The sequence below is a fragment of the Arachis hypogaea genome, chromosome 10 (assembly GCF_003086295.3).
Source record: "Arachis hypogaea cultivar Tifrunner chromosome 10, arahy.Tifrunner.gnm2.J5K5, whole genome shotgun sequence".
Lineage (NCBI taxonomy): Eukaryota > Viridiplantae > Streptophyta > Magnoliopsida > Fabales > Fabaceae > Arachis > Arachis hypogaea.
In genome coordinates this window covers 50,055,190-50,079,229 of record NC_092045.1, presented here as the reverse complement: position 1 = coordinate 50,079,229, position 24,040 = coordinate 50,055,190, and the positions used below count along the sequence as shown (strand labels likewise).

Sequence of the window (24,040 nt, the reverse complement as noted above, 5' to 3'; positions counted from 1 at the left end):
ATTGAAGATCTTGCGAGGTTTGTGGTGGTGTACTGCTCACAATGGTGGGGTTCATGGTGGTGTACCGTCCACTGGTTTTTAGAGGACGATATTCGGGTTATCTACCGGATGTGTTAGATTCTGGCAAAATAACCAACACATGAGCTCATAGCCAGTAGAAAAGGCATGCAACATATGCATTTATGTGACATTATTTAGGTGTGCATATTGTACTTGGTTTGCCTATGTGAATAATTTCGTGTAACTACTAACTGCTATACCTGATGTAATTGTTCTTGATTATGTTTGAACCTCATTATTTGTGTTTGTGATTGTTGGTTCAGATTTTGGTGAATTGGGTGTTGATTGATTTTGTGTTGGGTCGGAGGCCATGATGAAATTTGGTTATATTTGGGACGGAGGCTGTGATTGGACGAGTCAGTGTAAGTTTGATGAAATCACTTATTTGGTACTTGTCATGATATGTTACAAGATAATGTGTTCAATTGGAGTTTTGATCAATTCAATTATGAATTCAGATTTTGGGCAATTAACTAAAGGTTTTCGAAAATGGTTAGATTATTAATAGTTGGTTTTTAAAAGGATTCATAAGACGAGCAACAATCACTGTATTATGAAAACAGTTTTACTTTACGTATCTTATTATAACAATTCTCTAACCCTATAGTGAGAACCAGCAAGGACAATGTTCTCACTCCCCTACAGGTCTTTTTTTTTTTTCAGGATATGGACGACGAAGTTCGGAAGAGCTTATTACTTTTCTGTTTACACAATATTTTTTTGTATTGTTTTAGTATTTATATTTCCCTCGCCTTTAACTTTGCAATTTCTGTAAAGAGAGATAGGATTTTGGTATGAAATTCTTGTAAAGTAATAATATGTATATATATGTATTCTTTGTAAGTATTGTAATGTGTATTGTAAGTATGGATTTATGTTTTCAAGAATATGGTCTTTGAAAAATACAATTTCAAGTTTTAAACAGACTCAAATTTTAGTATTAAGTATTTTAAGTGTTGTCGTAATATCCGAGCTATCAGAGTGGCGCAGCCGGAAGCGTGATATTTTTATAGTTAGGGTGTTACACCAAGATTTCGCATGTCCCCACATATGGCGCCAATGAACATGACTTCGCTAGTACCGGTTGAGGGAAGGATCGAGAACTCGCCGGTCTTGGTGATGACCTGATCAGACATTTGGAGCAGTGAAGGGTGATACTTGTAAAGACACTCTGACACTTAAGTCATAATGAGTCTAAGAGGTATAGGAATGCATTAGGAGTGCGTAACGTGCCTGAGAGAGCCCCTGGCTCCCTTTTATATAGTTTGTCTTGTTATCTTATCTTATCTTATTGGTTAAGATAAGAGAGGTATTTGAATTTGAATGTTAGTTAGAGATTTCTGGTTTTTTTGCTAATTCGGGCCGTAGGGAGGATTTGGGCCCGGGAGCCGGGTTGTTGTTTGGCCGTTTTGGGGCCCTAGATGCCAGGCCCAGAACATATTTAAACACACATAAATTGGTGGCTAATTTTAGTATACGAATAGTATTTTTATTTTAGATATATATCTAGTTTTAAGAAATGATCTTTTTTCAAATTCTTTTTTCAAAAATCTTATAGAAAAGGAAAAGTAATGTTATGTTTGGATAACTCATGCAAAAAGATCTTTTTATTTATCAATTATGTTTGAATATAACCATATAAAAGTACTTTTTTATTTATTTATTATGTGAAAAACATCTTTTTTTTAAGAAAAAGATCTTTTAAAAAAAGATGTAAATTGTAACTTCTAATAAAAGATGTTTTTTTATTTTTCTAATACTTTTACTTTTATTACTAAAAATTTACCAAACACGCTAAAAAAAAATATTTTTCATTAAATTTTTTTATCAACTTAATGGTTTCCAAACAAACACTAAGTGTCAACGGTCAAGTTAGGTAATATTATTTATTTTTCATTAACAGCCCATCTCCAAAAAAAAAAAAAAAGAACAATTGTCAGTGAAAATACAATATGTTAAAAGAAATTAATAACGATTATTTATCCAATGATTTTCATTTATATAAAATCAAAATATATTTCTATAATTATGTGCGTAATTAAAATCAGACAATATTTGGGAGAAAAAAAAAATAGAATGGTACTAAGTGATTAAGTCATAGTTTAATTAAAGATTTAACCAAGAGTCCAAAAGAACAAAAAAAATATGCAACTTAAAGATCAGCTTCACTCTTCTTCTGATTCTCCCTTCATGATCCATTTGTCTTTTTCCCCTCACGTTCTTTTTTCTTTGTTCAACTTTCTTGTATAGAAAACAAAATAAAAAGCAGAAGAAAAACTTTTTTTTTCTTTCTGTTTTCTCTTGTTCTTTGAGAGAGAGAAATAGAAAACAGAAACAAAAAAAAAAAAGTGTAATTCTCTATATTTTTTGTATTTTTCTTCAAAGATTTATGTATTTTCTTTTACAAAAATTTCTGTATTTTTTATAACAAAATTGTGTATTTATTTTTTAGCTTTTCTTAAACAGTAGTTTCAAAAACAACTTTTGGAAACGTGATTATAAAATCATATTTTCACCTAATATTTATCTAAAGAATAATACAAAAAACATTGGACAGATATGCGCTTAAAAATATATTTATAGTACCCCGATGGATTAGAAAGTTAAAGAATATCTTTTACATGAAAAATTTATTGAGATTATATTTTTAAAAAACCAAAATAACTCGACAGAAATCAATAACATATATATAATAGATTTTTTGGTGCATGTCTTTGAATTTACAGGGCTCTCCATTGTCTGTGCTGCTTGACACTATAACACATCATCTCTCATGGATTAACATCCATGTTTTTTTAGTTTTGACAGTATGAATTAACATCCTTGTGAACGAATAAAGTTGATAAAAGTATCAGAAATTTTAAATTTTAATAAACAACTCTTGTGCTCAAATGTATACCTGTTCCAACCTCCAATAAGCTACAACTGATTTTAAATATTGACTTGGTATAAAACAATGCCTAAGCATCATTCTTTTGTTTCGATACAGAAATTCAGCATCAATTTTATTATGCATATAAGTTTAGGAGGTTGATGTGGTGGTGTTCCACAATTTAGACAATGAAACCCAAAATTTACAAGACGCCTCCACCACTAAGATCATTAGAAGGAATTTAATTCAAGAACATTGAGATAGCACGTCCCTACCAATTGAACTAACAGTGAGATGACATACAAAAAGAAAAATTGATAGCACGTCCCTACATTCTGATTACTTGAATGAATTGAAGAAGTTGACTGTGTCATTGAGGGCCTGGATGAAATTGTCAACATCCTCCTTAGTGTTATAGAAATAGAGACTTACACGTGCACTTGCATTGACTCCCAAATACCGATGGAGGGGTTGGGCGCAATGGTGACCCGATCTGATAGCCACTCCATGCTGAAAAGATGTTACATCATCAATTGCAATTCAAGGCAGAAATAATTTCCAAACTTGCTCAATGCAATGCTGATCATAATTCGAAAAATGCTAAATAGTACGCTTTTTTAGCAGGCATACAATTGCAAATGATCATCATGATTGCTATCTATAGCTTCTTTCTTGAAAAAACTGGTTCTTGGAGAACTTTGCGTGTGGGGACTGGGGATGGCCATTTTATCCTCTTACCTGTTGATCAAGAAATGTTGCAAGATCGGTAGCGTGAATATTTTCAACATTGAAAGAGCAAAGTGCAGCTCGTTTAATTTTTTCTGAAGGTGCCGGCCCATAGATGCGAATATTTGGGATTGAAAGGAGCCTTTCATAAAGATATCTTCCCAGCTCCACCTGTGAAATTTCACATTTCATTGGAATCAAAATAGTTAACCTTGCACCAGACAAACTGTTAATATCAACATATGTGACTAAGCATAAACGTGGAAAGATTTATCAAATTTAATTTACAGTGCAGTTTCTCTCACATAAGCACAGATCATTTTCATTTAGAATGCATTTTGTTAACCATTTCTATCAGTTTTCCTTTTTGGGTTGTCCCCCCAAAAGAAAGAGAAAAAAGTAAGAGGAACATCAAGCATGTTAATGCTTTTGAAAGATTCATAGCATGTATCTTTCTTGTTCTTTGAATCATAAAATAGCTTGTCCTTTAAAAGATTGAAGCCTAAGTTACCTCATAATCATGTATGGTTTGCATACCAATCCCAGATAAGTAATCAATTGCTGCTCCTAAACCAATTGCTTCCCCAATTGCTGGTGTTCCGGCTTCAAATCTAGGACAATCAAAGTGCATCGAATAATTAGACACAATCAACTAATAGTATTCCAAACAGAAAAAAGTTGCAAAGAGAACAACAACTACATATTATCTATCACTTATTATCTATTACTAACAGTAACTGTAGATGGTTGATCCTTTTGAAGTTAAAGGATTGAGAAGTTAAAATCTGTCAAGTAACACTGACCACTGAGTTAATTTTAAAAACATAGAAGCAAAGAAATTATTAGACATGGACATGCAAATTAATAGAACCACAAATGCTCTTCATCAAACTTGTGATCTCCACCCAAGGTCACATAAGACTATCCATAAGATAAGAGTCGGGAAAAGCAAGTTCACAAACCTGGATGGAGGTTCAGCATAAGTTGAGTGATCAAGAAATACATCTGAAATCATTTCACCACCACCTAGACAAAGAAAAGGCCGAGGTTGCCATCAGTATATTAGCTTCAAAAGACAATATCATTAATCATGGTTCCAAAAAAAAAAATAGGGCTTCAATTTTATTTTATAGTCATTTCCTATTTGAACGAGAAGACGCAAGGGAAATACCATGTCTAATTACTTACCTAAAAAGGGGGGCATGGACGACAAGAGGTCTATTTTACCATATAAGAATCCAACACCTGTAGGCCCACACATCTGGAAGAAGTATTTGACAAACTTATTATAATTGTTCCAAAGAAATACAAGCAAAAATAAGTTAACAATCCTAACCTTGTGCGAAGAAGCAACAAGAAAATCAACATTGAGGCTGTGAACATCAACTGTCATGTGTGGAACACTCTGACAGGCATCCACAAGCACTTTTGCTCCAACATCATGAGCCCAGTTAGCAATATCTCTAACAGGAAGTACCGATGCTGTACAAATATATCAAAACTAGTTCATTTTAGCTATAAACTCCAAAAGTGAGCAACAAGTACTACCAGCTGCAATGCTGCATAAAATAGAAGTCTAAAAATTGAAAAAAACACAGCAAGAGAAATTAGGATGCTGTTATAGTTCATATACGATGTATGCACTGATATTTAACCTTATTAAGGTTGTAATGGAATTGAGTACTGCGCTAAGTTTTGGATTGCCAATTCATACTCCATTAATGACCACTTTACAAATTCATTTGCAAAGTAAACTCTCTGTTCTTAAAAGTGTGATTAAACCAAACCCTACAGAATGCTGATACAAGCGCCACTTATCAGCCTCTGTGAGACATAAAGCTCCCATTTAAACTAAAGACAATCCTTTCAGCAGCCTGGCTGTTTTGGAATTGACTCTCCTACTAATAGGTTTTGTCTCTTACCTTTTCATACCTAATATGTTTCTTCATGTTAAATGAGGGGGAAAAAATACTAATTTGGAATGTTCAACGCTAAGTGATACCTAATTTGAAAAGTTTTGCAGAAGAACATTGAGTATGCCATATAGCAAGCTTAGAAACCTAGTGACCTTGTTGTGACATAAAAAGTTCATCAAGCCATCAACCCAAGAGGCACATGATCTTTGATGCTATACATATTGAAGTATTGTTCAACCAATACAAAGAAACATAATAAGAAATAACAAACATACCAAGCACATTTGAAACATGATGGACAACAACTAACTTGGTCTTCCTTGACAGCAGTTCTTTCAATTTGTCCATATCTGGAATTTCATATTGGTTTAAATTCACAAATTTCAAAACAGCCCCAACTTTTTGAGCAAGTAGTTGCCAAGGAACAATCGCACTGTGATGTTCAGCAACCGTAAGTATAATCTGTAAGAAGATATATATAGAATGGAGGATTTGATGAGGGCAAGATTTGGACATAATGGTGGAACACAAACATTAACAAGGATACCAAGACTAGGGAAATTTAATTAACTAAAAAATACCCAATGTTTCTTGACATTCAAATTTCTATTATTGAATTCCTTTTGCAAATTCAAATTAATCCTTAATACTTTCTTCAAAACTTAAGAAGACACACAAAATGATCTCAGGCTTTTGAACAATTATGTTATCTGACATTCATAAAGATATATATCATTAAGATAATGCTACATATCCAAGTGATTTTTGTTAACCAAGTCCAACCAAGTTGGTCTAACATCAACAAAAAATCAATTATAGATAGCATTACTCCAAGTATTATTGTTTAACTTGGTTGGACTTGGTTCATAAAAAGACTTGGATGTATAACATTACTCTATCATTAAATACCTCATCATCTCTTTTTAAATTTGACAAGCCCCAAGAATAAGCCACTAGATTGATAGCTTCAGTAGCATTTCTCGTAAATACAATTTCACTGGAGTCAGAAGCATTTATAAAACTTGCAACCTTCCTTCTAGCTGCTTCATACTGATCCGTGGCCTTTGCACTGTATTCATAAAAAAAATTGTGCAAGATAAAACATACAACCAAATTATGCAATTAGAATTTTAGTTATTAATATTACACTATACTTGCCTCAAGAAATGTATGCCCCGATGTACATTCGAATTGTATGCTTCGTAGTAGCTTTGCAGTGTCTTCAAAACAACGGTAGGCTTCTGAGAAGTTGCTGCATTGTCTAAGTAAACAAGTTTTGAGCCATTTACTTCCTGTCAATTGAGTTTGAGAGTATCATAACTTTATGATGTTAAAGAATAACATATGGAGTGACTTTTTCACCATTTTTTTAAATTTTTTATTAATGAAGAGAAACCTTTGAACCACATTTCTTTTGCATTGGAATTCAAGCATTCTATAACTATTCACATTACTTTACTACAATACTTAGCGATTTTTTTATGAGAATTAGGTGTTTAACCATTGACTAAGGTTTGGCAAAAAGTTGTAGATCTCATCCATCAAATGAACACATTCTTCCTCTATAAACTAAGAGTTACACAAGAAATGCAAGCTTTAGGGATGTGAATCACAATCACAACATAGAGCCAAGACGAAAAGATAAAATTAGAACATTTAAGCTTCAGTAAGTGAGCAGTCAAGGAGACTATCTCTCGTAGCTTCAATGTTTCCACAATGTCAAAGTGGGTCTAAACTTTGTCTAAGCTTGCGAACTATGTTGCACAGATAAGAATGCAAATATCGAATATGATTCATAAATACGGCAATTTTCTAGAAATTAGTCATGAATTTAAGAAGGTTAAGGTATATGTATATGATACATATACAAGCCTACATGAGTAAAAATGAAGTGCTTGTGCATCACAACTAGCAAGTATATCAAACTAAAAAGCTAACATCTTATCTAAACATTTTCTAATCATTCACAGGCTAAACATAAATGACAAAGGATAAAAAAGTGAAAGCGGGGATAAGATAAGAAAAGAAAATAGTCACCTGGTGAAGTATAGGAAAATGGGGTCTTGTGGTGTGCCCCAAAGAAGGGGAACCAAGGGATGGTTCAGCTACAGCTTCATTAACGGTTGATGCACAAACAGATAGAGAAGAAAATCGACGGAATCCGAATTTCACATACGAAGAGCTCCTAGTGCTTATTGAACAGCAACAAATGGGGCTTGAGAACATGAAAGATGGAAGTTTTGGCAGCAAAACTTCCATTTTTCGGATCAACTCCCAACAACAGAATCGCAATACTGCAGTTATTTTGGTGAATTGTGCTGCAGAAGAAGCAAGAAAGCAGAGTAAAAATGAATAAAAAAAATAAAATAAAATAAAAAGGGTGAGAATTTCGTTGGAGGGAATAAAGTAAGGTTGCGAGAACCGAGCCAGTCACTAAACCGGTCGAATGATTGGTTCAATAGTTTAAAGATTTAACCGGGGTTCAACCGGGGTTCAACTGATATAATTAAATATAAAATAAAATTATTAAAAATTTAATATATAATTTTAAATATTTAAATTTAATCATTTTTAAACTCATAAAATTTAAAATTTTATAATTTTACATAATAAATTATCCGCAATTTATAATTAAAAGTTCATAAATAACTTCAAACATCAATCTTTATAATTAATAAAAATCAAAATGCACTTAAATGACAAAGTAATGTTCAACCACAAACAATTATTCCAATTTCATAAAAATTATAAAAATAAAAAATATCAATAGAATAAAAAAAATTAACAATAAAAATTATAATGTTCTACAATAGCAATATCAGATTTGTTGAATACAATTGCTTGTGATGTTCTCCTTCTCATTCTCCTACAAATTTTCAAACCACATCAATTGGGAAAATCAGTACAAAAACAAAGAATAACAACAAATAAACTAAATATTCATAATCATAAATGATATAAAGCAAGAGTTATTATTATTATTATCCACTTGCATTGAGAATTTCACATTGAAACCAGAAACTTTGACAAACCCAATACAAAGGAACTTGCTTGGAATTTTCAGTGCAAAACAATTTGAAACACTCTTTCCAGCATACTTCAATGTTCAAAGAAGTGTATAAATTTGAACAAAAAATGTACAAGAAAGAAATGTAATTTGTGCTCCTGAAAGATGTGAAATGATGAAAAATAATTTTACCATACCATCAACAACTCAGATTCAGCAAAAATCAGCAACCAAAATTAACTACTCAGAATAAGAAAAACCAGCATAAAAAACTCAGAATTAACATAAACAACTCAGAATCAGAAAAAATTCTAGCATTAACAATGTTCATCAAAAAACGCAGAATCAGAAATATCAGCGGCCAACAACTCAAAAATCAGAATAAATAAAATTAACAAAATAACCAAAATAAATTGAGGCAGTAGTGCTTACCGGCGGCGAGGGAGGAAAGAAGGTGACGGAAAGACAAGTCGCAGTGAGAAAGAGAGACAAAGAGAGCTCGGAGCCCCGAATAGAGAGAGAACTCGAAGAGAGAGATGGGAACCAACAAATCGAGCAGAGACGACAATGGAGAAGCCCTTCGCGGCGGCGTCGCCAACAGTTCCGAGCAAGCACTCGACGTCGAGGAGGAGAGGATCGAGAAGCGAGCAGACCTTCCACGGGCGAAGACAGCACCTAAGTCTGTCTCTACCGGCGGCGACAACACCGTCTATCCGAAGAGAAGAGCTCGGCGATGGATGGGGCTGGGTTCCTACCGCCGTTAGGGTTTGGGTTTGCCCAGTGAGAGAGAGAGAGAGAGAGAGGGGCAGGGGTGGGTAAGGGGTTCTGATTTCTGAACGTTTGAATTTTTTTTTATCATATATATATATATATATATATATATATATAATATATATATATATATATATATATCACTGAATCGGAAAAAGCCCAAATGGTTCTGGCGGTTTATCCGTTAATCGCCAATTTGACTGATTTTTAAGTCAGTTTTTTGCAGGATGGTTCTTCACAGCAATCGAACCGGACAAATGACTGTTCACAGTTAATCTAGTCTAACTGATCGATCCGGTTCGATTTTCAAAACAATTATAAACTTAGAAATTCAACCGAAAAAACTAAAAAGCGTGCGTTAATTACAAAATTTAGAGGTAAAGAATTGAAGTATAGGAATTAGGGAATAAGGAGGTAGTTACTTGAATACGGAATTTGAGGGAATGGTGAACCTGTGTCAGAAGTTGGGGAAATTCGTTGCACTATTGGGTAGGTGAGGTTGTTTTGGCATCTGGCACACACACTGTTACTGTGACACACAAACAGAAGTCATTTTTTTTTGGTCAAAGCCCATGATGAGCTACAAGGATACAACCCAAAACCGACCCAGAACCCAACCCAGATACCCTGGTCCCTTACCCTTGCAACTTTCACTCTCCACTGCGGCTTCTCTCTAGTCCCTATCAAGTCGTAGAACACTATATCGTTGGCGGTGTTGTTGATGGTCTGCGTTGCTGCTACGTGTGACCTCCACAGCGGTTCCGGCGTCCCCTCCCTTCGAAGAATCGAGCCACCGTGATTGCTGATTGATGATATTAAGGTTTATGGAAAGGATCGCTGGTGAAAGACCATTAGGGGGAGCATTACAAACGGGGGCCAAACTCCAAAGGCTCTTCCATTAGCCGCTGCTATTCACCTCCGCAATTGAGGCCCGAATATTAAACGAGTTAGCCCATAACCTTAAGAATAATATATGAGGGATGAATGCATAATTCATATTATATAGTTTATATAGTTTTTGTGCCATTGTCCATTGTTCTTTTTTTGGGATTTTGGTTTGGATCCTTGTGACGATGGTGTGGTCTATAGACCATACCAAGTCCAATACAAAAAAAAATTATATGTATAGCCTTAGGTACAGGTTCTAATTAACAATAATAATAATAATAATGGCTAATAACAAAAAATAATAATAATAATGGCTAATAATAATAATGGCTAGGGAGTATTACTATAGTATAGGGACGAAAGAGAGGTGAGACGCTTATAAAAAGATAAGGGCATAATATGTTAAAGACGAGCTCCCATTGGATCCGGTATTGAAGAAGATTGGCCATTCTGATGCTCAATAGAAATATAGTCCAAGAGATCACTCAGTACCAGTAAGTATAGCATGTTCGGACTTAAATTATGAGGCAAGGATATGACAGCAGATAGTGTCCAATTATCTGTTGCTTAGTACCCGCTCGACCCACATCCGCATGCATGTCACCATCTTGGTTTGGGCAATTCTTAAGGGAAAGAAGATGGATGTCGTGCCATTCATCATGTGAAAGGTGAACCAATAGTATAAATTCAATATTTCCTTTCCATCCTTTGTCAAGAGGTTGGCCAATGCAGCCGGAATAGAAAAAAGGCTAGATGACATCATATTTTGGATACTTAGAGGACATCAGTTTCTTTTGTTTGGCGAGTGGAACGAGCCAGTAAAGCAGGGAACAAAGAGGAGGAAGTTGGAGCCAACATCATCCTCAGCACTACCACCACCATCAGCACCAACACCTCCTATTGGCACTTATTTGAGTTGGTCCATGAGCTTCTTCAGGAGGTTTGTCAGAACGAACGCTGCAATTTACGGCTGTTCTAGTGGATAGTGGTGAAGGTAGAAGGAGGAGATCTGGACATTCCCTTGCGGACTCGCCTGAGCCTATGGAGGAGAATGCTGCAGAAGATGGAGATACCGAGCAGACGCTTGACATGGTGGTATATCAACAAACCAAGCCCCAGTGTCCACCAATTAAAGGTGGAGGGGCATAGATTCTCTCTCCTTCCAGATTTTCATGCATGCATGGTGGACCGCACAGAAATCAGGTGTGTGGGAGGATTCTCAACTTTTTGGGGCGGAAAATTTCTTTTATGAATACTTTCATTCTGTTTTGTTTTCTTTTATTATGCTCTTTGTGGATATCTGTTAGTAATTTTCCGTTATTGCACTTGCACTTTCTTATTTTGGTCTGTATATGATGCGTGAGCATCTTATACCCTTTTTCTAGTTGTTTTTACATTGTTTTTAGTTAAATATTATTAAGTTTATTATATTTTAGTGCAAAACTTACCTTTGGATGCTACTTTGAGTTTTTTTTTGTGTTTTTTATGGTTTTAGGTGAAATTTGGAGCAGTTTGGAAAAGCTTGGAGCAAGAAATGAAAAAGCTGCCAACTCCCCCTTAGGCGCTGAACACCCAAACTGGCATTCAACGCCAGCAAGGGAGTAAGAAGTTAGAACACAACTCCTCTCTGGGCGTTGAACGCCAGCTTGCTGTTTGGTTCACATGCTATTGGGCTTCCAAAGTGGATTTAGCACTTCTTAGGCTTATCTTATTTTATCTTTGTAATTTTTAATTTAAAATAATATCTTTTAGGTTTAGCATTTATTATTAGGGTAAGGTCACTTAGGTTTAAGGAGAGGAGATCTTCTTCCTTCTTCACTTTTAGAACCCTGTTTTCTCTGTAAATCATGAGCAATTAAACCTCCTAGTTAAGGTTAGGAGATCTGCTTATATCTATGGATTAATATTAGCACTTTTCTATTTTAATATATGTTTGATTCAATTATAAGGTGTGTTTTCATTCTTAATCTAAATGAAACTGGGTGGAACAGAAGTATAACCCTTTTTCTACATGAGTTCCTGTGATACTCTGACCAAGGTCGCTTGAGCTACAGGTTGAAAGTACTCCTCCTAAACTGCGAATTACCTGGACTAATTAGGATACGTGACATATAATCCTGTTAGCTTTGGGTAATTGAGGTTTTTATGGCGCTAAACTAGTTTTCTGAACTTCACCCTCTGATATGAAAGAACTAACCTTGTCTGTGGTATTTTAGTAGGATTAGAGGAGATTAAATTGCTAAGGAATTAGGGTTTAATCACTTGCAGTTTTCCATAGAATGAATCATTCATTGCTAAAGTAGTTAGTAAGAAGTATTAATCCTAAAAGATAAACATCTCCGAGACCTTAATTATTTCCTTTATATTGATTTTACACCAATCTTTACTTGCTTTTCTTATTTCATTGCTTTATGCGTTTACAACAACAACCTTCTTTTACTATTTGCCTGGCTAAGTCCAACAAAATAGCTATTTCTTGCTCAATCCGACAATCCTCGTGGAATCGATCCTCACTCACCTGAGGTATTACTTAGATGACCTGGTGCACTTGCTGGTAAAGTTGTGTGAGTTCAAATTTCGCGCACCAGAATATATATCTCAGTATATCCTTAGTTTTGCTTCTAGTTATTGCATTTTCATTTTGGTTTATATATATTTAAGAGATCTTAGTTGTGATTGGATGACACTGAACCTAGCTCTTTTTTCCTAAAAGTTCATGATGATTTGGGATAGTAGAAATTAGGATAAGGACCTAGGATCATTGAATTTCATCAAACCACATCATACATACATAGATAATAAACTTGGTAAAAACAACAAAAATTTTCAAGAAGAAATTTCTTTATAGGCCATCCCATTTATTTGAGTTGGAGTTTCTTTTTGAACTTGCTTGAACTATGGTGCACGAATTTGTGATTCGCACAACTAACCAGCAAGTGCACTGGGTCGTCCAAGTAATACCTTACGTGAGTAAGGGTCGATCCCACGGAGATTATTGGTTTGAAGCAATCAATATTTATTTTATTGATCTTAGTCAGGAGGTCAATAAGGTGATTTGGATCTAATTGTAAGAAGTCAAAGTATTTAAAATTGTAAGTTAAAATAATAGAGAATAATAGCGTTACGTGTTGTGCAGTAATGGGGAATATGTTGGAGTTTTGGAGATGCTTTGTCCTCTGAATTCCTGCTATGTAATATTTAACTCAATTGTTTGTAAAGCACGTCTACGGCAAGCTGCATGTAGGGCGTCACCATTGTCAGTGGCTACTTCCCATCCTCTCAGTGAAAACGTTCCTATGCTCTGTCACAGCACGGCTAATCATCTGTCGGTTCTCAATCAGGTTGGAATAGAATCCATTGATTCTTTTGCGTCTGTCACTAACGCCCAGCCTTCAGGAGTTTGAAGCTCGTCACAGTCATTCAATCCCAGAATCCTACTCGGAATACCACAGACAAGGTTTAGACTTTCCAGATTCTCATGAATGCCGCCATCAATCCGGCTTATACCGCGAAGATTCTGTTGGGGAATCTAAGAGAAGTTCATTCAGTCTGATGTAGAACGGAGGTGTTTGTCAGACACACGTTCATAGATTGAGAGAGGTGATGAGTGTCACGGATCATCACCTCTTTCACAATTAAGCGCGAATAAACATCTTAGATCGGACCATACACACGTTTGAGTGAAATAGAAACAATTGCATTAATTCATCGAGACGCTGCAGAGCTCCTCAACCCCAACAATGGAGTTTAGAGACTCATGCCGTCAAAAATATGTAATTCAGATCTGAAAATGTCATGAGGTACAAGATAAGTCTCTAAAAGTTGTTTAAATAGTAAACTAGTAACCTAGGTTTACAAAAAATGAGTAAACTAAGATAATTGGTGCAGAAATCCACTTCTGGGGCCCACTTGGTGTGTGCTAGGGCTGAGACTAAAGCTATCCACGAGTAGAGGCCTTTCTTGGCGTTAAACTCCAGGTTATGACGTGTTTTGGGCGTTCAACTCCGGATCATGACGTTTTTCTGGCGTTTAACTCCAGACAGCAGCATGAACTTGGCGTTCAACGCCAAGTTACGTCGTCTATCTTTGCGCAAAGTATGGACTATTATATATTGATGGAAAGCCCTGGATGTCTACTTTCCAACGCCGTTGAGAGCGCGCCAATTGGACTCCTGTAGCTCCAGAAAATCCATTTCGAGTGCAGGGAGGTCAGGATCCAACAGCATCAGCAGTCCTTTTTCAGCCTAACTCAGATTTTTGCTCAGCTCCATCAATTTCAGACAGAAAATACCTGAAATCATAGAAAAACACACGAGCTCATAGTAAAGTCCAGAAATATGATTTTTGCCTAAAAACTAATAGTATTCTCCTAAAAACTAACTAAAACAAGCTAAAATCTACATGAAATTACCCCCAAAAAGCGTATAAGATATCCGCTCATCACAACACCAAACTTAAACTGTTGCTTGTCCTCAAGCAACTAGATGAATAAAATAGGTTCTAACAGAAATTAAGAAGTAATAATATTTTAGAGTTTTAAATGAAGCTCAGATTCTTATTAGATGAGCGGGGCTTTGTAGCTTTTTGTTTCTGAACAGTTTTGGCATCTCCCTGTATCTTTTGAATTTCAGAATGATTGGCATCCTTAGGAACTCAGAATTCAGATAGTATTATTGACTCTCCTAGTGTAGTATGTTGATTCTTGAACACAGTTATTTTTATGAGTCTTGGCTGTGGCCCTAAGCACTTTGTTTTCCAGTATTACCACCAGATACATAAATGCCACAGACACATGACTAGGTGAACCTTTTCAGATTGTGACTTAGCTTTGCTAAAGTCCCCAGTCAGAGGTATCCAGAGCTCTTAAGCACACTTTGTTTGCCTTGGATCACGACTTTAACCACTCAGTCTCAAGTTTGTAACTTGAACCTGCATGCCACAAGCACATGGTTAGGGACAGCTTGGTTTAGCCGCTTAGGCCTGGATTTTATTTCCTTTGGGCCCTCCTATCCATTGATGCTCAAAGCCTTGGATCCTTTTTACCCTTACCTAGGGCTCATGGCTTGTTTTTTTTTTTTGACTGCTTTTTCTTGCTTCAAGAATCAATTTCATGATTTTTCAGATCATCAATAATATTTTTCGTGTTCCTCATCCTTTCAGGAGCCAATATTCATCAAATTCAAAGTACATATTATGCACTGTTCAAGCATTCATTCAGAGAACAAAAAGTATTGCCACCACATATAATTAATTATAATTTTTATTATTAAGAACTCGAAAAATATAGATTACTTTTTTATTCTAAAAAAATCTACTACTTTATTCATGCCTGATGATGATGAGAAAAATAAATTATAGCTTAATTGGAAATAAAATCAAAATAGACATACTAATTATTACTAAATATCTCCTAAGGTGAATTTCTATAATAATACTATCACTAAGCTAAAGCAGAGAAATTGGAACTCAGCAACCTGTTGTTTTGAGGAGTAGATGTTCCTCTAATCTGTGGGGTGCTGTTCAAGGATTAATTTTTGGCGCTTCAGCTCCCTTAGATCACGCCTTTTCTCCTCCTGTTCCTTGAGCAGTTTGCAAAGCATGCTACTTTGATTATTCTGTTCTTCCTTTATTTGGTCCATAGCTTCTTGTAATTTGGAAATAGAAGCCTCAAGATGTTCCCAATATTCGAATTGGGGCAGTTCTGGGAGGGCTTCCTGTGCTCTCTTCTTGGTTGAATCATCTTGTTGTTGTTGTCTGACCATTGATATTCCAGTAATGGGCTTTTCAATTAGGATATATTCAGTTATTCCCATCTTTACTCCAGCATCTTTGCAAAGCATAGAAATTAAGCTTGGATAGGCCAATCTGGCGTCCTTAGAATTCCTGTTTGCTATTTTATATAGCTCACATGAGATCAGCTGATGGACTTCCACTTCTTTTCCCAACATGATGCAGTGAATCATTACTGCTCTTTTAATAGTGACTTCAGAACGGTTGCTGGTGGGCAATATGGAACGCCCTACGAAATCCAGCCAACCTCTGGCTACTGGTTTCAGATCTTCCCTTTTGAGTTGAACTGGGATGCCAGTCGTGCTGGTGGTCCACTTGGCTCCAGGGATGCATATGTCCTCCAGAACCTTGTCCAGCCCTTTATTGACCCTCATCATTCTCCTATTAAAGGAGTCTGGGTCATCTTTCAGTTGGGGAAGCTTAAATATCTCCCTGATCTTGTCAGAATTGGTATGAATGATCTTTCCTCTGACTACAGTCCGATGGTCAAAGAGAGCAGCTCCAATGATTCTTTGCCTTTCTGTCTGCCATAGATTAGCATAGAATTCCTGAACCATGTTCTTTCCCACTTTCGTTTCAGGATTGGCCAGAATTTCCCAATTCCTGTTTCGAATTTGCTCTTGGATCTCCGGATATTCATCTTCTTTCAGATCAAATCTGACTTCCGGGATCACTGATCTGTGACTCATTATCTTGTAGTAATGGTCTGAATGTTCTTTAGTTAAGAACTTCCCTTGATTCCAAAGTGGCTTTGGAGTGCTTTCTTTCTTACCTCTTGGGTTGGGTTGTTTTCCTTTAGGAGCCATGATCTTTAGTGGGTATGTTTTTGTGATCACGGATAAAACACACCAAACTTAGAGCTTTGCTTGTCCTCAAGCAAAAGAGAAGAAAGAAGAGGGATAGAAGGAGAGCAAGAGTTGGATGGTGATGATGATGAGGGAGCCGAATACAAGATATAGGGAGGGGGGTGGGAAATTTTCGAAAATAAGAAGGAGATAAGATAGAAGATATGATTTATAAAAGATAGATATGATAAGAAAAAGATATAGTTTTTTTTAAAAAAAGAAAGATATAAATCATAATTTAAAAGATAATTTTGAAATTTTTAATTTTGAAAAAGATTTTAAAAAGATAATTGAGTTTTGAAAAATAAACTTAAAAGAGTTGGATTGAATTGGAAAACCATTTGGCTTTATGGATTAAGATATATTTAATATTTTTGAAACGTGGATTTTTAGAAATCAGGGTTTTTAGAAATTAGGATAAAAACTTTTGGAATTGAAGATGATATTTTGAAACATGTTTATGCAAGAAATCATGAATTGAAACATAAAATTTTGAAAAATTTTGAAGAAAAACGAATTTGTACCTCCTCCAACCATCCTGGCGTTAAACGCCCACATGGTGCATGTTTTGGGCGTTTAACGCCCACATGTTGCTTCTCCTGGGCGTTCAACGCCCATCTGGTGCTTCTTTCTGGCGTTGAACGCCAGGAAGTCCTTCGTCACTGGGCGTTTTTCTGAACGCCCAGGATGCTAGCAGACTGGCATTAAACGCCCAGAAGGTGCATCTTTCTGGCGTTTAACGCCCAGAAGATGCTCCTTTCTGGCGTTTAACGCCCAGATGGCTACCCTTACTGGCGTTAAACGCCCAGTGGGTGCTTCTTTTGGGCGTTCAACGCCCAAAGTATTTCTTACTGGCTTTTTCACGCCAGTGAGCTTCCAAATTTCCCTGTAACTCTGTGACTTCAACCAATTGCTATTTCACCTTTGAAGATACTTAGACTCAAACCTGTAAAGAAAAGAAAATTTATTGAATTAGTAAATAAACTTTGTACATGGCTGGGTTGCCTCCCAGCAAGCGCTTCTTTAATGTCATTAGCTGGACTATTACTGATCTTTCAATTAAGTCTCAGTCTTGAGCATTCTTGCTCGAAATTACCTTCAAGATAGTGTTTAACTCTTTGTCCATTAACAATGAACTTTTTGTTAGAGTCACTATCCTGAAGTTCTATGTATCCATATGGTGATACGCTTGTGATTACATATGGACCTCTCCACCGGGATTTTAATTTCCCAGGGAATAATTTGAGCCTTGAATTAAATAGCAGAACTTTCTGTCCTGGCTCAAAGACTCTGGATGACAATTTCTTATCATGCCATCTTTTTGCTTTCTCTTTGTAAATTTTTGCATTTTCGAAAGCATTGAGTCTAAATTCCTCTAGCTCATTTAACTGGAGCAATCGTCTTTCTCCAGCTAACTTGGCATCAAGGTTCAGGAATCTGGTTGCCCAGTAGGCCTTGTGTTCCAGTTCCACTGGCAAGTGACACGCCTTTCCATACACTAGCTGGTATGGAGAGGTCCCTATGGGGGTTTTGAATGCTGTTCTGTATGCCCACAGAGCATCATCCAAGCTTCTTGCCCAATCCTTTCTACGATTAATTACAGTCCATTCCAGGATTCTTTTAAGTTCTCTATTTGAGACTTTAGCTTGCCCATTAGTTTGTGGATGATATGGAGTAGCTACCCTGTGGTTGACTCCATAACGTACCAGAGCAGAGTAAAGCTGTTTATTACAGAAATGAGTGCCCCCATCACTGATTAATACTCTAGGGATACCAAATCTGCTGAAAATATGTTTCTGGAGGAATTTTAACACTGTTTTAGTGTCATTAGTGGGTGTTGCAATAGCCTCCACCCATTTGGATACATAATCCACTGCCACCAGAATATAAGTGTTTGAGTATGATGGTGGGAAAGGTCCCATGAAGTCAATGCCCCATACATCAAACAACTCAATTTCCAGGATTCCTTGTTGAGGCATGGCATAACTGTGAGGTAGGTTGCCTGATCTTTGGCAACTGTCACAATTAAGCACAAACGCTCGGGAATCTTTATAGAGAGTAGGCCAGTAGAAGCCACTTTGGAGGACTCTTGTGGCTGTTCATTCACTTCCAAAATGTCCTCCATATTGTGATCCATGGCAATGCCAAAGGATCTTCTGTGCTTCCTCTTTAGGCACACACCTACGGATTACTCCGTCTGCACATCTCTTGAAGAGATATGTTCATCCCAAAGATAGTACTTTGCATCTGTGATTAATTTCTTTGATTGCACCCTACTGTACTCTTTGGGTATGAATCTCACTGCCTTGTAGTTTGCAATGTCTGCAAACTATGGCACTTCCTGGATGGCAAACAGTTGTTCATCCGGAAAGGTTTCAGAGATCTCAGTGAGAGGGAGGGACGCCCCTTCCACTGGTTCTATTCGGGACAGGTGATCTGCTACTTGATTCTCTGTCCCTTTTCTGTCTCTTATTTCTATATCAAACTCTTGCAGAAGCAACACCCATCTGATGAGTCTGGGTTTTGAATCCTGCTTTGTGAGTAGATATTTAAGAGCAGCATGATCAGTGTACACAATCACTTTTGATCCTACTAAATAGGATCTGAATTTGTCAATGGCGTAAACCACTGCTAGTAGCTCTTTTTCTGTGGTTGTGTAATTCTTCTGTGCATCATTTAGAACACGGCTGGCATAGTAAATGACGTGCAGAAGCTTGTCATGCCTTTGTCCCAACACTGCACCAATGGCATGGTCACTGGCATCACACATCAGTTCAAATGGTAATGTCCAGTCTGGTGCAGAGATTATTGGTGCTGTAACCAATTTAGCTTTCAGAGTCTCAAATGCCTGCAGACACTCTTTATCAAAGATAAATGGCGTGTCAGCAGCTAGCAGGTTGCTCAGAGGTTTGGCGATTTTTGAAAAATCCTTTATAAACCTCCTATAGAATCCTGCATGCCCCAGAAAGCTTCTGATTGCCTTAACATTCGCAGGTGGTGGTAATTTTTCAATTACTTCTACCTTAGCTTGATCCACCTCTATTCCCTTGTTCGAAATTTTGTGCCCAAGGACAATTCCTTCAGTCACCATAAAGTGACATTTTTCCCAGTTTAAAACCAGGTTAGTCTCTTGGCATCTTTTCAGAACAAGTGCTAAATGGTTAAGGCAGGAGCGGAATGAGTCTCCAAATACTGAGAAGTCATCCATGAAGACTTCCAGGAATTTTTCCACCATATCAGAGAAAATTGAGAGCATGCACCTCTGAAAGGTTGCAGGTGCATTGCACAGGCCAAATGGCATCCTTCTGTAAGCAAATACTCCAGATGGACATGTGAATGCCGTTTTCTCTTGATCCTGGGGATCTACTGCAATTTGATTATAACCTGAATATCCATCCAGGAAGCAGTAGTATTCATGACCTGCTAGTCTTTCTAGCATCTGGTCTATGAATGGTAAAGGAAAATGATCCTTTCTGGTGGCTGTATTGAGCCTTCTATAATCAATGCACATACGCCACCCTGTAACTGTCCTTGTAGGAACCAGTTCATTTTTCTCATTATGAACCACTGTCATGCCTCCTTTCTTAGGGACAACTTGGACAGGGCTTACCCAGGGGCTGTCAGAAATAGGATAAATAATCCCAGCCTCTAGTAATTTAGTGACCTCTTTCTGCACCACTTCTTTCATAGCTGGATTCAGCCGCCTTTGTGGTTGAACCACTGGCTTGGCGTCATCCTCCAGCAAGATTTTGTGCATGCATCTGGCTGGGCTAATGCCCTTAAGATCACTAATGGACCACCCAAGAGCTGTCTTGTGCGTCCTTAGCACTTGAATTAGTGCTTCCTCTTCCTGTGGCTCTAAGGTAGAGCTTATAATTACAGGAAAGGTATCACCTTCTCCCAGAAATGCATATTTCAGGGATGGTGGTAATGGTTTGAGTTCGGGTTTTGGAGGTTTCTCCTCTTCTTGAGGGATTTTCAGAGGTTCTATTATTTTCTCTGATTCCTCCAAATCAGGCTGAACATCTTTAAAGATGTCTTCTAGCTCTGATTCGAGACTCTCAGCCATATTGACCTCTCTTACCAGAGAGTCAATAATATCAACACTCATGCAGTCATTTGGGGTGTCTGGATGTTGCATGGCTTTGACAACATTCAACTTAAACTCCTCCTCATTGACTCTCAAGGTTACTTCCCCTTTTTGGACATCAATGAGGGTTCGGCCAGTTGCTAGGAAAGGTCTTCCTAGAATGAGAGTTGCACTCTTGTGCTCCTCCATTTCCAGCACCACAAAGTCAGTAGGAAAGGCAAATGGCCCAACCTTGACAATCATGTCTTCAATCACGCCTGATGGGTATTTAATGGAGCCATCAGCAAGTTGAAGACATATCCTGGTTGGTTTGATTTCTTCAGTCAAACCAAGCTTTTTGATAGTAGATGCAGGTATTAGATTGATACTTGCCCCAAGATCACATAAAGCTTGCTTGGTACAAGTACCCTCTAATGTGCATGGTATCATAAAGCTCCCAGGATCTTTAAGCTTCTCAGGTAAGCTTTTCAGAATGACTGCACTGCATTCTTCAGTGAGGTAAACTTTTTCAGTCTCCCTCCAATCCTTCTTATGACTTAAGATCTCTTTCATGAACTTAGCATAAGAGGGTATTTTCTCAAGTGCTTTTGCAAACGGAATCTTTATTTCAAGAGTCCTGAGATAGTCTGCAAAGCGGGCAAATTGCTTATCCTGTTCCGCTTGGCGGAGTTTTTGAGGATAGGGCATTTTGGCTTTGTATTCCTCAACCTTAGTTGCTGCAGGTTTATTACCTATAGAAGTGGGTTGGGAAGCCTTTTTAGAAGGGTTGTTATCAGCACTTGTATGTGACTGATCACTCACTGGCATTTGAATGCCAGGGGTGGAAGCTGGAGTGGCGTTAGACGCCACTTCCTTGTTGGTTACTGGCGTTTGAACGCCAGAACCATGTTCCCTTTGGGCGTTCAACGCCGGATTCATGCTTGTTTCTGGCGTTGAACGCCAGGAATGAGCATGGTCTGGGCGTTCAGCGCCAGCATCATTCCTCTCTGGGCTCTGATTGTCCTCAGAGGGATTTTGAGTAGACATCTGTTCATTTCTTGGCTTTCTGCTGTCTTGAAGTGAGGTATTTAATGTTTTCCCACTTCTTAATTGAACTGCTTGGCATTCTTCTGCTATTTGTTTTGACAGTTGCTTTTCTGTCTGCTTTAATTGCACTTCCATATTCCTGTTAGCCATTCTTGTTTCCTGTAATATTTCCTTGAATTCGGCTAGCTGCTGAGTTAGAAAGTCCAATTGTTGATTAATTTCATTAGCCTGATCCACCGGAATGAGTTCTGCAGTTACTGTTTTAGCTTCTTCTTTTATGGAAGATTCACTGCTTAGGTACAGATGCTGATTTCTGGCAACTGTATCAATGAGCTCTTGAGCTTCTTCAATTGTTTTTCTCATATGTATAGATCCACCAGCTGAGTGGTCTAGAGAAATCTGAGCTTTTTCTATAAGCCCATAATAGAAGATGTCTAATTGCACCCATTCTGAAAACATTTCAGAGGGGCATTTTCTTAGCATCTCTCTGTATCTCTCCCAGGCATCATAAAGGGATTCATTATCTCCTTGTTTGAAGCCTTGGATGCTTAGCCTTAGCTGTGTCATCCGTTTTGGAGGGAAATAGTGATTCAGGAATTTTTCTGACAGCTGTTTCCATGTTTTTATGCTGTTCTTAGGCTGGTTATTTAACCACCTTTTAGCTTGATCTTTTACAGCAAATGGAAACAGTAATAATCTGTAGACATCCTGATCCACTTCTTTATCATGTACTGTGTCAGCAAATTGTAAAAATTGAGCCAGAAACTCTGTAGGCTCTTCATGTGGAAGACCAGAATACTGGCAGTTTTGCTGCACCATGATAATGAGCTGAGGATTCAACTCAAAGCTACTAACTCCAATGGAGGGTATACAGATACTACCCCCATATGAAGCAGTAGTGGGGTTAGCATATGACCCCAGAGTCCTCCTGGACTGATCATTCCCCCTTAATTCCATAATGGAATAAAAGAGATGGTATGTATGTTGCTATTGTCTAAAAAAAATTAATTTTTATAAAATAAAATAAAAACGAAACAAAAGCAATTGAAAAATAATTTGAAATTGAAATCTGAATTTTGTAAAAAAAAAAAATAAATAAAAAATAAAAAAAAATTTCGAAAAAGTAGCTCAAAATTAATTAGAAAATAGAAATTTTTTTTGAATTTTGAATTTTATGATGAAAGAAAAAACACACAAAAGACACAAGACTTAAAATTTTTAGATCTAGTGCTCCTTATTTTCGAAAATTTTTGGAGGGAAAACACCAAGGAACACCAAACTTAAAAATTTTAAGATCAAGACACAAGAAAACTCAAGAACACCTTGAAGGTTCACAAGAACACCAAGAACAAAAGAAAGAACACCAAACTTAAAATTTTTAGAAAACCAAGACAAATTTTCGAAAATTATATCAAGATTAACAAGAAAACACCAAACTTAAAGTTTGGCACAGATTAAATCAAGAAAAATTATTTTTGAAAAAGATTTTCAAAAGAACTGGTGCCCAATTGCCAAGAACATAAGCCAACGCTATAACCAACTGAGTTAAAAATGTAATGTATTTTAAAGATGTATTATTTTTGTGGATAAAAGTATAATTTTTGAAAGTTAATGTTTTGAAAAAGCACAAGAAAAACAAGAAAAGATACAAAACAAGAAAAACTCAAGATCAAACAAGAAAAATAACCAAGAACAACTTGAAGATCAATGAAGAACAAAGAACACAAGTTCGAAAATTTAAAGAAAAATATCAAATATGCAATTAACACCAAACTTAGAATAAGACACTAAACTCACGAAAAATTAACAATTAATTAAGAAAAATAATATTTTTTGAAAAGAAATTTTTGAAAAGAAATTATCCTATCAAAATTTGATGATTCTATAACAACAAAAATAAATTATTCCTAATCTAAGAAATAAAATAAGCCTTCAATTGTCCAAACTCAATAATCCCCGGCAACGGCGCCAAAAACTTGGTGCACGAATTTGTGATTCGCACAACTAACCAGCAAGTGCACTGGGTCGTCCAAGTAATACCTTACGTGA

The 24,040-nt window shown here is 36.7% G+C and overlaps 1 protein-coding gene across 8 annotated transcripts; it reads right to left on the bottom strand.

Annotated features, from left to right (window-relative positions):
• Positions 1 to 3,033: 3,033 nt before the first annotated feature.
• Positions 3,034 to 10,334, bottom strand: LOC112715600 (cysteine desulfurase 1, chloroplastic). Of its 8 annotated transcripts, none has more exons than XR_011866632.1 (12): positions 9,992 to 10,325; positions 9,775 to 9,881; positions 7,612 to 7,892; positions 6,733 to 6,866; positions 6,484 to 6,643; positions 5,850 to 6,036; positions 4,995 to 5,140; positions 4,847 to 4,919; positions 4,621 to 4,684; positions 4,170 to 4,269; positions 3,563 to 3,829; positions 3,034 to 3,442 (listed from the first exon to the last, which is right to left on the bottom strand). XR_011866632.1 is itself a non-coding variant. In XM_072204856.1 (12 exons), the coding sequence occupies exons 3-12, from the start codon at positions 7,831 to 7,833 to the stop codon at positions 3,272 to 3,274; spliced, it is 1,416 nt and encodes a 471-aa protein (XP_072060957.1). In that variant the 5' UTR covers positions 7,834 to 7,892; positions 9,775 to 9,881; positions 9,992 to 10,334; the 3' UTR covers positions 3,034 to 3,271. The 8 variants fall into 8 exon arrangements, 4 of the variants coding, with proteins under 4 accessions (XP_072060957.1, XP_029145494.1, XP_025623154.1 ...); XR_011866630.1 differs by lacking the exons at positions 9,775 to 9,881; positions 9,992 to 10,325 and adding exons at positions 8,410 to 8,440; positions 9,014 to 9,431; XR_011866631.1 differs by lacking the exons at positions 9,775 to 9,881; positions 9,992 to 10,325 and adding exons at positions 8,383 to 8,440; positions 9,014 to 9,424.
• Positions 10,335 to 24,040: the final 13,706 nt, after the last annotated feature.

Bases quoted from the DNA above. Each gene is read 5' to 3' on its own strand.
- LOC112715600 (XM_072204856.1), bottom strand. From the start codon at position 7,833: ATGGAAGTTTTGCTGCCAAAACTTCCATCTTTCATGTTCTCAAGCCCC. The intron at 5,141-5,849 runs GTATGTTTGTTA...ATATTTGTACAG, and splicing joins TCATGTTTCAAATGTGCTTG to CATCGGTACTTCCTGTTAGA. The intron at 3,830-4,169 runs GTAACTTAGGCT...GAAATTTCACAG, and splicing joins AAACCATACATGATTATGAG to GTGGAGCTGGGAAGATATCT.